This window comes from Salmo salar, chromosome ssa11 (genome assembly GCF_905237065.1).
Source record: "Salmo salar chromosome ssa11, Ssal_v3.1, whole genome shotgun sequence".
NCBI classification, from domain to species: Eukaryota; Metazoa; Chordata; class Actinopteri; order Salmoniformes; family Salmonidae; genus Salmo; species Salmo salar.
In genome coordinates, this window is record NC_059452.1 from 40212651 (window position 1) to 40224735 (window position 12085).

At 43.9% G+C, this 12085-nt stretch overlaps 1 protein-coding gene across 1 annotated transcript in view; it reads right to left on the reverse strand.

Annotated features, from left to right (window-relative positions):
• The window catches only part of LOC106562791 (A disintegrin and metalloproteinase with thrombospondin motifs 7), a 156312-nt gene that overhangs the window by 26436 nt on the left and 117791 nt on the right, over positions 1 to 12085 (reverse strand). Inside the window, 2 exon segments of the mRNA XM_045688866.1 lie at positions 869 to 1031; positions 10955 to 11101. Coding sequence (XP_045544822.1) covers positions 869 to 1031; positions 10955 to 11101 — 310 coding nt within the window.

Sequence of the window (12085 nt, forward strand, 5' to 3'; positions counted from 1 at the left end):
TGTAGCAGCCCTCCAATAGAGTTCCAGACACTTCTAGAATCTATGCCAAGGTGCATTGAAGCTGTTCTGGCGGCCCAACGCCCTATTAAGACACTTTATGTTGGTATTTCCTTTATTCTGGCAGTTACCTGTATATTCCAAATCTAATACTAAGTGATTGTTAAGAAAATGTTTTATGAAATGTATGGCCGTGAAATAACTCTGACATAAGAGTTCTCCTACACAGAGCATGAAAAGGTCAGTTATGAGTATGGAAGTGGTGACAGCCACAGCCTTGAACACTGACAAAGACCAAGGAAAGTCTTAGTGTTCTTGCAAAACTAGTTCTTTGTATTACACAAATCTACAAGACGGCACAGAAAAATTTGGCCATGAAAGGAGAGTGGTGATGTTCTTCTCATGATTTATTGGCTTACTGTACCGACATCTTTGGTACCGGACTCTGTAACTTGGTAATGGAGTCTGTAACTTGGTAATGGAGTCTGTAACTTGGTAATGGAGTCTGTAACTTGGTCTGTTTGTCTGTTTGATTCTCTCTCTCCGTCTGTCTATCTCTCTCTCTCTGCCCGATTGCCTTCCGGCGTGACTGCCTACGTGCCTGTCTATCCATCTAACCCATCCATTCAGCTAAAACCAGAGGAAGTGTAGAATTTTCTGGGAAATGAAAATTTGAGTTGGTGGAGCACAGTGTTTAATACCTCAGGACTGTGGGTTCCATTCCCAAGGCCACCCATAGGGACCCCCATGACCTACACGTCAAATGTATGCACGCATGACAATAAGTCGCATTGGATGAAAGCATCTGCTAAATGGTGTATATTATCATATAGATTATTTAAGACAGAAAGCTGTTGTGTGGTTTACTCACCAGCGGGGCTGCTGTCACACTCATTCAGGTTACACTTCTGGCTGTTTTCTGGCCAGGGCTCAGGGTCACACTGGGCATGCTCCTCCTCCTCCCCAGGCTCCGTCTTGGTGTTCAAACATTTCACCAGCCTCCGCTGCACGCCACCACCACAGGATGCAGAGCACTGGGGATGGGACACACAAACTGATATACCGAGGGCTGTTTGGACACAGTGATAGACAAGCTGTAGGCTGCATCACGTTAATTAAGTCATAAGCACACAGGCATGCAACCTACACACACACACACACACACACACACACACACACACACACACACACACACACACACACACACACACACACAAGACATAGAACAGAAACTAAACACTAACACATTAGATCACTGCTTCTGTACTATACTGTAGAGACAGGCAAACTTAAAGAAACACCACATCTTCAAGACAGGACAAGTAACATGAAGAATAGCTTAATGTGGCTAGGCCTGTTACGGCGACCGTGTCACCGCCACACCAGCAGTCACGAGCCATGAAGGTAGTCAAATTCCACGTGACCATTTAGTCACGGTAATTAGGCTTCTCCAAGCTCTGTTGCTGATGCTGGTCATTAGAGGCCTACCAAACTTGCTAACTGCCTGGTACTCAGCACTCTATTGTCCCTCTAATCACTCTGACATCAATGCAAATGTGATCGAAAATCTAATCAAACACTTCATGAGAGCCCATGAGCTCATGTTGCTCAACATTTCTATAGGCTATGCAATTGTGTGAGAAAACAGAGTGATGGCCTCTATTAAAAAAAGCAGGATCCCATCAGCTTTCTATAGGCTAGGCCTACTAAATGTATTTCTCAACTTTCCTCATATTAAGCACATTGCTTCTCTTTACAACAGGTGTATAGCCTACCTGGCTGGCATGAAAATGAACCGCTGGAAAAGCATCTTCCATTTGCTATTTAAGTGCATAGATGACATCGAGACAGGTGCATGATAATGGTTAATTCTAAATCAAAACAAAATGTCACACATATATTATTTAGCATATGTAATGACAAGATTAAATACAAAATAGTCTGATGGGTGACAACATTAGCCGATCACTTGTAATTTATATTATAATTACTTGTGAATGATGCCCATCTTTTTTTGCGACTTTTCATATCATAGTGACACACCTCATGTAGCCTAGCCCATAGGCCTATATGTTTTGATAAGGTTTGTATCCCAACTAAAGTGTAAAAATAACTTCTTAAAATTAAGCACATTAAATCACCTTCATAGTGGGTGTAGAGCCTAACTAGCATACATACGCAAAGCGGGAGTTTCGAGTTTGGAGAAAGATAATTGTCACCATAAAAATGCACCTTTTTAACTTCTTCGGGGTAGGGGGCAGTATTCGGAAGTTTAGATGACTAAGGTGCCCAAAGTAAACTGCCTGCTACTCAGGCCCAGAAGCTAGGATATGCATTTTATTAGTAGATTTGGATAGAAAACACTCTGAAGTTTCTAAAACTGTTTGAATGATGTCTGTGAGTATAACAGAACTCATATGGCAGGCGAAAACCTGAGAGAAATCCAACCAGGAAGTGGGAAATCTGAGGTTTGTAGTTTTTCAAGTGATTGCCTATCCAATATCCAGTGTAAATGGGGTCAGATTGCACTTCATAAGGCTTCCACTAGATGTCAACAGTCTTTAGGAAGTTGTTTCAGGCTTCTATTGTGAAAGGGGAGAGAATAAGACCACTCACAGTAAGTGGCTCAGCTGAAAGCCTTTAGTTGTTTATCGCGCGCGGCCGTGAGCGCGAGCTCCATTCCCTTTCCTTTCTAATGACAACCGAATCGTCCGGTTGGAATATTATTGAAGATTTATGATAAGAACATCCTAAAGATTGATTATATACATCGTTTGACATGTTTCTACGAACTTTAATGGAATTTCTTTTGACTTTTCGTCTGGACATAGTGCCTGCGTTTTGTGCATTTGGATTAGTGAACTAATCGCGCGAACAAAAAGGAGGTATTTGGACATAAAGATGGACTTTATCGAACAAAACAACATTTATTGTGGAACTGGGATTCCTGGGAGTTCATTCCGATGAAGATCATCAAAGGTACAGATAGGGAAAAAAGTCTTTGATCCCCTGCTGATTTTGTACGTTTGCCCACTGACAAAGAAATGATCAGTCTATAATTTTAATGGTAGGTTTATTTGAACAGTGAGAGACAGAATAACAACAAAAAAATCCAGAAAAACGCATGTCAAAAATGTTATAAAATGATTTGCATTTTAATGAGGGAAAGTATTTGACCCCTCTGCAAAACATGACTTAGTACTTGGTGGCAAAACCCTTGTTGGCAATCACAGAGGTCAAACGTTTCTTGTAGTTGGCCACCAGGTTTGCAGACATCTCAGGAGGGATTTTGTCCCACTCCTCTTTGCAGATCTTATCCAAGTCATTAAGGTTTCGAGGCTGACGTTTGACAACTCAAACCTTCAGCTCCCTCCACAGATTTTCTATGGGATTAAGGTCTGGAGACTGGCTAGGCCACTCCAGGACCTTAATGTGCTTCTTCTTGAGCCACTCCCTTGTTGCCTTGGCCGTGTGTTTTGGGTCATTGTCATGCTGGAATACCCATCCACGACCCATTTTCAATGCCCTGGCTGAGGGAAGGAGGTTCTCACTCAAGATTTGACGGTACATGGCCCCGTCCATCATCCCTTTGATGCGGTGAAGTTGTCCTGTCCCCTCAGCAGAAAAACACCCCGAAAGCATAATGTTTCCATCTCCATGTTTGACGGTGGGGATGGTGTTCTTGGGGTCATAGGCAGCATTCTTCCTCCTCCAAACACGGCGAGTTGAGTTGATGCCAAAGAGCTAAATTTTGGTCTCATCTGACCACAACACTTTCACCCAGTTGTCCTCTGAATCATTCAGATGTTCATTGGCAAACTTCAGACGGGCATGTATATGTGCTTTCTTGAGCAGGGGGACCTTGCGGGCGCTGCAGGATTTCAGTCCTTCACAGTGTAGTGTGTTACCAATTGTTTTCTTGGTGACTATGGTCCCAGCTCCCTTGAGATCATTGACAAGATTTTAGTAATTTTTGTAGTTTTTCATTTTTGTAGATCTTCCTGTGTAGTTCTGGGCTGATTCCTCACCGTTCTCATGATCATTGCAACTCCACGAGGTGAGATCTTGCACGGAGCCCCAGGCCGAGAGAGATTGACAGTTCTTTTGTGTTTCTTCCATTTGCGAATAATCGCACCAACTGTTGTCAACTTCTCACCAAGCTGCTTGGTGATGGTCTTGTAGCCCATTCCAGCCTTGTGTAGCTCTACAATCTTGTCGCTGACAGCTTTGGAGAGCTCTTTGGTCTTGGCCATGGTGGAGAGTTTGGAATCTGATTGATTGATTGCTTCTGTGGACAGGTGTCTTTTATACAGGTAACAAACTGAGATTAGGAGCACTCCCTTTAAGAGTGTGCTCTAATCTCAGCTCGTTACCTGTATAAAAGACACCTGGGAGCCAGAAATCTTTCTGATTGAGAGGGGGTCAGATACTTATTTCCCTCATTAAAATGCAAATCAATTTATAACATTTTTGACATGCATTTTTCTGGATTTCTTTGTTGTTATTCTGTAAACCTACCTTTAAAATTATAGACTGATCATTTCTTTGTCAGTGGGCAAACGTACAAAATCAGCAGGGAATCAAATACTTGTTTCCCTCACTGTAAGTGAATATTTATAACGCTATTTCTGACTTTTGTTGACTCCACAACATGGCGGGTATCTGTATGGCTTGTTTTGGTGGCTGAGCGCTGTACTCAGTTTATCGCATGGTGTGCTTTCACCATAAAGCTTTTTTGAAATCTGACAAAGCAGTTACATTAAGGAGAAGTTTATCTTTCATCAACGTTTATGATGAGTATTTCTGTAAATTGATGTGGCTCTCTGCAAAATCACCGGATGTTTTGGAGGCAAAACATTACTGAACATAACGCGCCAATGTAAACTGAGATTTTTGGATATAAATATGAACTTTGTCAAACAAAACATACATGTATTGTGTAACATGAAGTCCTATGAGTGCCATCTGATGAAGATCATCAAAGGTTAGTGATTCATTTTATCTCTATTTCTGCTTTTTGTGACTCCTCTCTTTGGCTGGAAAATGGCTGTATGTTATTTTGTGACTAGGCGCTGACCTAACATAATCGCATGGTATGCTTTCGCCGTAAAGCCTTTTTGAAATTGGACACTGTGATTGGATTAACATGAAGTTTATCTTTAAAATGGTGTATAATGCTTGTATGTTTGAGGAATTTTAATTATGAGATTTCTGTTTGAATTTGGCGCCCTGCACTTTCACTGGATGTTGGTCAGGTGGGACGGTAGCGTCCCACGTACCCTAGAGATGTTAATAAAAACATGACATGCATAATCACATTTGCGGTCACTTTTGATAATGGTGTTTTCCTGTTAATGGAACATTCACGCTTATGACCTATTGCTGTGTGCACATTGCTGTGCTTATAATGTGAAGAAATAGCCTAATAGTTTACCAACATTTGAAGCTAAACGTTCAGATCTGTTGCATTAGCCTCATTGTGTAAAAAAGGGATTTGGATGCTAGTGGTTGTATTAATTTGCGAACTATTGCATCCCACAACTGTCTTAGACTATGTTTGAAATATTTATTTCTCGCACAGAATAGGTCAACTTTTGTACTAATGGGGGATAGTAGATTGACATAGGCTAGTGCTTTTGATGTTCGTTAGGCCTACTGATCTTGTTGGCTGACGAAAATTAATGTGGACAGTTCTTCCAATATCTACATGCACAGTTGCGTCCCTGATGTGTCTGTTTTCACTTGTAGCCTGTGAGAAAGACCTGATCATGTGACGGAGAGCTATGTGAGTGAGAGGTGCTTCGGAGCACGTAGGGAGAAGGGAATTATAATTATTATATTCAGCTCAAGGGCACAACTGCCAGAAAAGGCCAAGATGTTTTTAGAGGGCATTACGGCCACATAATGGGGATGACGCTGGGAAATTCGAGACATTATCAAGTGCTTGTCAAATTGTGAATGGAGAGACTGATGAAGTGTGTACAGCCTGCGCAAAAAAACGCTTTTTAATGCGATTTTTTTACAAATAATTTTAGAGTTGCATCTATATATATTTTAAAAAATCAAAACATATACCCCAACGTTTGTAGAACAAAGTTACATTAATAACTTTAAATTAAGCATATAGGAGTACCTGCTTCTTTGTTAACCGCTCAACACAGAATAGCTGCATATGCGCACTTCCTCAAATCATTGAGAAAATATTTGTCACGTCCTGACCAGCAGAGGGAGCAATTGTATTAGTTTTGGTCAGGACGTGGCAGAGATTTTTGTGTTACGTGTGAGTTGGTTGTTGGACTCCCAATTGAAGGCAGGTGTGTTGAGTTGCCTTTGATTGGGAGTCCTATATAGTAGTGTGTGTTTTTCCTTGTGGTTGTGGGTAATTGTTTCTGTTCAGTGTGTTATGCTGTCAGTACTGTTTAGCTGTCGGTTGTTTATTGTTTTGTAAGTGTATAGTGTTCCGTTTTGCATTAAAGATGACGAACACGAACTCCGCTGCATTTTGGTCCACTTCTCTCCATGACGACAGCCCTTACAGAATTACCCACCACAAAAGGACCAAGCAGCGGAGAAGAGGGCAGAGGGAAGTCAAGGAGGACTATTGGAAGCAGCGCGCTCGGGAGGAGATGGCATCCTGGTCGCTGGAAGTATTGGAGGAAAGAATTGACTGGACCTGGGAGCAATTGCGGGTCCAGTGTGACAACCTGCCTGGGAGGCAGGTAGAGCCCGAGAAGCAGGAGCTGCCAGAGTGGCCCGTCTGCCCGGAGATGCCAGAGTGGCCCGTCTGCCCGGAGATGCCAGAGTGGCCATGGGATAGCCAGAGTGGCCCGACTGCCCGGATCAGCGAGTGGCCCGACTGCCAGGAGCTGCCAGAGTGGCCCGAGCCCGGAGCTCCAGAGTGCCCTTTTGCCCAGCCAGAGTGGCCCGCCTGTCCTCCGGTCCAGCCCGAGTGGCCCGCCTGTCATCCGACCCAGCCCGAGTGGCCCGCCTGTCCTTCGGCCCAGCCCGAGTGGCCCGCCTGTCCTCCGGCCCAGCCCGAGTGGCCCGCCTGTCCTCCGGCCCAGCCCGAGTGGCCCGCCTGTCCTCCGGCCCAGCCCGAGTGGCCCGCCTGTCCTCCGGTCCAGCCCGAGTGGCCCGCCTGTCATCCGACCCAGCCCGAGTGGCCCGCCTGTCCTTCGGCCCAGCCCGAGTGGCCCGCCTGTCCTCCGGCCCAGCCCGAGTGGCCCGCCTGTCCTCCGGCCCAGCCCGAGTGGCCCGCCTGTCCTCCGGCCCAGCCCGAGTGGCCCGCCTGTCCTCCGGCCCAGCCCGAATGGCCCGCCTGTCCTCCGGCCCAGCCCGAGTGGCCCGCCTGTCCTCCGGCCCAGCCCGAGTGGCCCGCCTGTCCTCCGGCCCAGCCAGAGTGGCCCGCCTGTCCTCCGGCCCAGCCAGAGTGGTCCGTCTGCCAGGGTCAGCCCGAGTGGCCCGTCTGCCCGGCGCAGCTATCGGCACCACCGAAGTGGGCGACGCCGAAGGTGGAGCGAGGTTCACGTCCCGCACCTGAGCCACCTCCAGGATAGGTGGGTTGGGGAGGGAGGGTGTAGCACAGTGCCGTCGTTGACGGCAGCCACCCTCCCTTCCCTCCCTTATTGTTTAGGGGGTATTGTTTATTGGTTTTGTTGGGGTATTGGGGATTTTTTGTGTTTTCTTTTTTAAGGTGCATTCCGGGGTCTGCACCTTTGGGGGGGGGGGGTACTGTCACGTCCTGACCAGCAGAGGGAGCAATTGTATTAGTTTTGGTCAGGACGTGGCAGAGATTTTTGTGTTACGTGTGAGTTGGTTGCTGGACTCCCAATTGAAGGCAGGTGTGTTGAGTTTCCTTTGATTGGGAGTCCTATATAGTAGTGTGTGTTTTTCCTTGTGGTTGTGGGTAATTGTTTCTGTTCAGTGTGTTATGCTGTCAGTACTGTTTAGCTGTCGGTTGTTTATTGTTTTGTAAGTGTATAGTGTTCCGTTTTGAATTAAAGATGACGAACACGAACTCCGCTGCATTTTGGTCCACTTCTCTCCATGAAGACAGCCCTTACAATATTACTATTTTATTCAGCTTTCTTCAATTGTATTCTTCATACTATAAAGTAATATAAAATAATCCCATTCTAACCAAATCTTGTCTGCTAAATGAACTAGTGTAGCCCACAGCCATATGACATAGCCGGATCAGGACCTAACATAAGGACAACTCAGAGTATGCTATTCTGTTCTTCTTCATATCATGTTTCTTTAGACCTGTCTGTAATAAATCATGGATTTATTGAGAAGGTGTAGGCTATATTACATGGATTTATTAGAAAAATGTAGATGTTCCAAAGGTCTGCATTAGTGGCTTGTAGGCTATGTGTGGAAGCTAGAAGATGCTAAATGTGTTAATGTTAATTAATGGTCAATTACCGTGAGACCGGCAGTTATTTGCTTGACAATCACCAGCTGACAAAATTCAGTGACCGCTAAAGCCCTACATGTGACTACCTGCTGCAGTACTGTACTGGTGTTATGTGTCCCCCTTAACAGATAAAGAAATGGAGTGCAATCCTCCAAAAAGGTTCAATAATGATCCAATCCTATGGCAGTAACAAGACAAAGTGTATTCCACAGAAGAACAGGCAAACACAGTTTTAATCACAGTTCACCAAGAACATTGATTGACAACAGGGGGTGATTGATCCGGTCGGTAATGAGCAGTAACTACGACATCAGTCCATTTATAGATTGTTCTTGATCACAGTAATTAGAATAGATGCACAGCGTCTGCCATAAACCTAGGCTACCCTCGTCAATAGTGTCCTTGCTTCCTATAGTGCACCACACCAGCCTGGCTCCCCCTCCTCTTAAGGCCATTACCACCGAGCAAATCAAAGCACATCAGCTACACAGCAGCAGGCCTGATGGCTCCATCTCCCCCACATTCTAATCATGGTGAAAGTCATTCCTCATCAAGCCCCTGAGGTGGGCACGTGCCTGGCACACACAAACACACAAATCCATAGGGAGCCTGACTCTGTGTGTGTGCTCGTGTTAAGCTAGGTCAGACACTAGCTTGAGGGAGGCAATACAAAGGCTTAGTGGAGGACTTGGTGTGTGTGAATTTTTTTTTATCTTCCTCTCTCCCTCCTAGTAAAGGGTGTCTTGCAGTTTTGACATAGTTTAGGATTAAAGCAGTACTTGCTGCTATCAAAGACTGGTTTGGCTACAACTTCTGAGGGAGGATGGAAGGAGTGATGGGGGAGGTGTGGGCTCTGGATGAGTCATGTAATTGCTGGCTGAACAGCATGAGGTCTGAAACAAGTTGGGGTGCTCATCTTCTGCAGCTTGAAGTCAATAATCATTTTAGTAGTTTTCTAGTTCAGACTCAGAAATTGCGTTGTATTGCGGGTTTTAACAAAACCACAGTCATTCTATTCTTTGCTGAAGAGAAGTCTTTGTCGAGTTCTCATAAGGTAATATGGGTTTCTGTGTTATTCAAAGCAGAGCTTCAGCTCCATTTCCATTCAGTTACAATTTGCATGCGTTTGTGAATTTCCCACCTAGGAGTTCCATTCCATTCTACTCTCCCACCAAGGAGTTCCATTCTATTCTATTCTGTCACCTAGGAGTTTCATTATATTCTACTCTCCCACCTAGGCATTCCATTCTATTCTATTCTCCCACCTAGGAGTTCCATTCTATTCTATTCTCCCACCTAGGAGTTCCATTCCATTCTATTCTCCCACCTAGGAGTTCCATTCTATTCCACTCTCCCACCTAGGAGTTACATTCTATTCTATTCTCCCACCTAGGAGTTCCATTCTATTCTATTCTCCCCCCTAGGAGTTCCATTCTATTCTATTCTCCTACCTAGGAGTTCCATTCTATTCCACTCTCCCACCTAGGAGTTCCATTCTATTCTACTCTCCCACCTAGAAGTTCCATTCTATTCTATTCTCCCACCTAGGAGTTCCATTCTATTCTATTCTCCCACCTAGGAGTTCCATTCTATTCTATTCTCCCACCTAGGAGTTCCATTCTATTCTACTCTCCCACCTAGGGGTTCCATTCTATTATACTGTCCCACCTAGGAGTTCCATTCTATTCTACTCTCCCACCTAGGAGTTCAATTCTATTCTACTCTCCCACCTAGGCATTCCATTCTACTATCCCACCTAGGAGTTCCAATCTATTCTATTCTCCCACCTAGGCGTTCCATTATATTCTACTCTCCCACCTAGTAGTTCCAATCTATTCTACTATCCCACCTAGGAGTTCCAATCTATTATATTGTCCCACCTAGGAGTTCCATTTTATTATATTGTCCCACCTAGGAGTTTCATTATATTCTACTCTCCCACCTAGGCGTTCCATTATATTCTACTCTCCCACCTAGGAGTTCCAATCTATTATATTGTCCCACCTAGGAGTTTCATTATATTCTACTCTCCCACCTAGAAGTTCCATTATATTCTACTCTCCCACCTAGGAGTTCCAATCTATTATATTGTCCCACCTAGGAGTTTCATTATATTCTACTCTCCCACCTAGAAGTTCCATTCTATTCTATTCTCCCACCTAGGCGTTCCATTCTATTCTACTCTCCCACCTAGGAGTTTCATTATATTCTACTCTCCCACCTAGAAGTTCCATTATATTCTACTCTCCCACCTAGGAGTTCCTATTGCTTTGTTTACAATCCTGAATTGTTTTGATCCTGTATTGTGATTCACACATTAAAGTCGAAGACAGAACATCTACTACCGCAGAGCGTAAACAATCACGTTGTATGGTGCTGTGATTGTCTGTGATTGTTTCTCTGTGTGGGTGCATGTGAGTAGGTACATAATACAATGCAACATTACTGTAAATGAAGGCACAATGGTACATCCTTCACATAAACACAGCCTACAGGTGTTGTGTGTGTGTGTGTGTGTGTACAGTATGTGTCTCTTACCTGTCCCCAGGAGCCAGTGACCCATTGGGTACAGGGTTGGCTGTTACAGGTCTGAATGTTGCTGGGTAGATGGTCCTCGTCACAGCGATCCTCTTCTGGACAGGTAACCAGACGCTGCTGCTCCCCTCCCCCACACACCTCAGAGCACTGGGAAACACACACACACACACACACACACACACACACACACACACACACACACACACACACACACACACACACACACACACTTTTAAGGATAACCATGACTGTGCGTAGTGCTTTTCAGACAGTCTCAAAGCACTTAACATTGCATGAGGTGAACTATGTGGGTAACTCCTTATTACACATCAACTATCACAGTGATAACTCCTTATTACACATCAACTATCACAGTGAATATAACCCCTTATTACACATCAACTATCAGAGTGATAACTTCTTATTACACATCAACTATCACAGTGATAACTCCTTATTACACATCAATTATCACAGTGATTATAACCCCTTATTACACATCAATTATCACAGTGATAACCCCTTATTACACATCAACTATCACAGTGATGATAACCCCTTATTACACATTAACTATCACAGTGAATATAACCCCTTATTACACATCATCTATCACAGTGATGATAACTCCTTATTACACATCAACTATCATAGTGAATATAACCCCTTATTACACATCAACTATCACAGTGATGATAACCCCTTATTGCACATCAACTACCACAGTGAATATAACCCCTTATTACACATCAACTATCACAGTGATAACTCCTCATTACACATCAACTATCACAGTGATGATAACCCCTTATTACACATCAACTATCAGTGATGATAACCCCTTATTACACATCAATTATCACAGTGATAACTCCTTATTACACATCAATTATCACAGTGAAAATAACCCCTTATTGCACATCAACTATCACAGTGAATATAACCCCTTATTACACATCAACTATCACAGTGACTATAACCCCTTATTACACATCAACTATCACAGTGATGATAACCCCTTATTACACATCAACTATCACAGTGAATATAACCCCTTATTACACATCAACTATCACAGTGAATATAACCCCTTATTACACATCAACTATCACAGTGATGATAACTCCTTAT